At 47.4% G+C, this 3573-nt stretch overlaps 1 protein-coding gene across 1 annotated transcript; it reads right to left on the bottom strand.

Annotated features, from left to right (window-relative positions):
• Positions 1-660: 660 nt before the first annotated feature.
• Positions 661-2670, bottom strand: LOC131400638 (PWWP domain-containing DNA repair factor 4-like). Its single transcript, XM_058535334.1, has one exon. It carries the CDS (start codon positions 2668-2670, stop codon positions 661-663), a length of 2010 nt encoding a protein of 669 aa, XP_058391317.1.
• Between the last annotated feature and the right edge of the window lie 903 nt (positions 2671-3573).

Genomic DNA, 3573 nt, shown 5'->3' with positions numbered 1-3573 from the left:
GGTGATCCATTAACTTTGTTTGGGTTTCAGATTGCTTTTCCAAGAACCATCTGAAGGTAGCGATAATATACGGAAAACATCTCTGTCATTGGTTTTACCTCTCAGGGCTATTTTTCCAAACAAATAAGCATGGCAGGGAAAATTCAGAAGTTGCCTTAAGGAGGAATCCAATTGTTTGTACCGATGTATCACAAAAAGAATGAGAAATCCACGTGATGTTTCCGTAAAAGTGTATCTTGGATTTTAAAAATGATTGTTGCTTAACATCTGACACCAGAGCCTTTTCATGTAATAAAAGAATGTGAGTCCTATATTAAAAATATGAAGTATAGCCAAAAGCAATGTCAATGAAACTATCTGGGCAATACACACATCCGAGCAAGTAGAAGGAAGTACAACCGTTTGCAATATTTTAACAAATTAGTCTGTGAAGAGCTTGGGAGCAAGAAATGATGATGACCGTGCCACCCACACATGCTGGAGATGGGTCCAAAATGAATTCAACCCGTTCCCGAGGTCTCGAATTTCCAGAACGTATTTACATGCCGTAGAGAATGGAAGGGTCACACATTTCACACAGACAGGGTTTCTTGGTAATGGTGTACTATGAGAAGTCTCCCTGCTGAGGTGTGAGCACAGCGGATGGGGGCGGAGGGAGAGTTATTGAGCCTTGCTCCTTGTTGCTGACCTCTTTCTCGTTTCCTTTAAGATGTTTTTATCAAATAGTTCTTTTTCCCGGGAATGCACAGGTGGCCCTTGCCGGTACTTTTCTTCTGCCTCCTTGTAATCTAATCCATCAAGTGCAGCAATTGAACAGATGATTGCCTCTGGCAGAAGAACTTCCAGAACAAAACTCACTTGGTCATCTCTTATCAGATTCAGCATTTTCTTGTCTATTTGCTTGTAGATTTCCTGTAAATGTCTTACCACGACATCCAACTGGTCTTCATCCTCCAGGTATGTTTCGACGCAGATCACATACCTGTTTGAACTCAGAAATGATGCCAGCCACCTGGACTGTTTCCTGCCTTTGACAATGTCCAGAAGATGGTGGTCAGCCCCCTTTCTTTCCACGATGAAGTCCACTAGCTTCTGGTTGGCTCGGTCCCAAGCGGCCTTCATCCGGTCAGGGAGAATTCTCTTGTGGGGCCTCTTCCCGCCCAGGGATGTCTCCTCCTCAGAATCTTCCAGGTCAGCATAGTTCACCTGTGGGAAATCAATCTCCAGAGTGCTGTCTTGGATGGCTTTCCTAATTGGGTAACTGACGTCAGCAGCATAATAGTCCAGGAAGGAGCCCGCAAAAGACCCGCGACTGAGCCCTTCTCTGTAGTGGGAAATCAGGGAGAAGCACCAGTTCACACTTGGCTCATATGCTTTCCTGGCTCCCTTTATTAGTTTTTCTTTCTCTTTACAATCCAGATGCTTTAATCTTCGAAGAGGAACTTGAATGCCGCTCTCTTTGAGGCGCATGTTTGCCTCAATCAAAAGCACCCTTGCAGTCTGCTCTGTTGGGCTGACAGTCTTTACCACTGCTGGCCAAAATGGGTGATTTTGAAATTTAAACCAGACCATCATTCCGCTTTCAATGGGACAGGGATCCTGAGGCAAAGCCATGCTGGTCGGTTGTCCCGCTTCCTTGCCAACATCCTTTTTAGGAGTGGTGGTGGGATTAACAGCCTTTGAGTCAACTAAACGTTGAAGTTCTTGCAGTTGTCTCTCAGACTCTGGTCCCTGCAGCTTCCTTTTTCTATTTGCCAGACGGAGTGAATAACGTGGGCTCAGGTTAGGGGCACTGGAGGATGCTGCCACACTTTCCATGCCCGGCTTCCAGGCACCCGCTCCAGGGTCCTCGACATTCCCGCAGAAGGTAGAGCATTCAGAAGAGACAGCCAGGGGCTTTGGGCAGGTGTCGTGTGCCTCTTCTTGCAGAGCCTTGGGCACCGTGAGGATGAGACCTGGTGGCAGAGATGGAAGGACGCCTCCATCTTGAGCACCTGCACCCTCCTCCTTGACTGTGCAATGCAAGGACATAACTCTTGAGGTGTCCCTCTTTTCCTTGCCCTCTTTCTCATGGTCATCTTCTGAAAGTGACAGGAAGTTTGGGCACACGCTGGAGCTTTGTGTGGACGTTGTTTGCACTTCCCTGGGAATAGGAGCGACGGTTGTGTGCACCTGTGATTTGATGCCATCTGGGGCGCCCTCCCTCTCTGAACGCACCCACAGTGATTTGGGTTTTTTGCTTTTCCCAAGACTCCTCAGTAAGTTCCCTCTGGGCTTCCGATACTTCCTACAAGATGGCTTTCGCGTTCCCTTCTGAGACAGCGTCGTGGTCTCTGGATCATCTGATGCTCTTGCTGGACCCAGATTTGCTCTCTCATTCAGAATCTCCTGTGCCGCTGTAAGGGCGTTTCTGTAGGACGCTTCCTCTTCTGGTGGGACACCGGCCTTCGACTGGGCCACTAGCGAGGAGGCAATGGATTCAATTTGAGACTCATTTGACATCTTTATGTCTGTGCTTTTCACTCTAATTTTTTCATCAACTGAGAGTATTTGAACTTCTAGAGAAAGTGCCTTTTTCCTATTATTTTTTGGTGAGATCTCGGATCTGGACAAAACCTTTGCTGGCCAAAAGTGACCTTTCCAGTTGCATAGGACATATTCGGAATCCATTATGATTTGCCTTTCCTGTCAAGAGGTAATTCATAGAAGTTGAGGGGTCTGGCCGTCACACCCACCCACAGCTATGGCAGGTCTTGCCTAGAACAATGTTCTTCACCACACCTTTTTGCCGAGGACTGCGAAGGGTTTACAGCCTGTCTGGCCTGTCCTTCTCCACCTGAGTCTCCCAGGGATGCTGGAACTCGTGTTTTGGACAGACTATACTGAAATGTGGGGAAGGAAAGGGAGAAGAGTATCAGAAAAAAATTCCTCCTGTAAAAGTAGAAGAATGTTGGTCAATGAGAACTGATGAGAGATAAAGAAACATAAAGTGTCTGTGTCAGACAGGGGGGTAGATACATGGCAAGTGTCCGGGAAAAAAATACGGAAGATCCCAGAGGAGTTTTGTAACCCTCCAAACCCAACTTCTTGCCCCATTTGTTCCTACTGCATAATAAAGAGCATCTGTGTTGGGAGGTGGGTGTCGTGTCCGGGATCTCATTTGGGTTGTTGGACGTCCTGTGCCCTTTGGGCTCCTCGGGGCTCATACCAGGGGAATGCCAGTTTTTCTTTTCTGGGGTGCTGGTGCGGCCCTGTGCACCCAAGGAAGCCAGAGATGATCTCTGACCTACTGGTATGGGGTGTCAGCACAATGTCGTGTTCAAGAGCATGAACTCAGAATTCAGAGGTTCGTGGAGATCCTCATGGTGGTTACTGGTATCATCCTTCCTAAGGATTGCTGCAGGCATAGGCCATTGGCTGTGACCTGCACTTCTTCATTTCTCTATGGTGGTTTAAAAGGCTTTTTTCCCACAGCACCAAATCTGTGTCAAGAAGTGGCTGTAGAGCGAGGAGCAAAACAAATCATGCCCCAAACGTCAACCTGAAATGATTGCAAATGAAATGCTTAGTGAA

Source organism: Diceros bicornis, chromosome X (genome assembly GCF_020826845.1).
Source record: "Diceros bicornis minor isolate mBicDic1 chromosome X, mDicBic1.mat.cur, whole genome shotgun sequence".
Classification (NCBI taxonomy): domain Eukaryota; kingdom Metazoa; phylum Chordata; class Mammalia; order Perissodactyla; family Rhinocerotidae; genus Diceros; species Diceros bicornis.
This window is presented reverse-complemented; position numbering and strand designations above follow the sequence as displayed.

Excerpts from the sequence above, each read along its gene's own strand:
- LOC131400638 (XM_058535334.1), bottom strand. The coding sequence starts at position 2,670 with ATGGATTCCGAATATGTCCTATGCAACTGGAAAGGTCACTTTTGGCCA.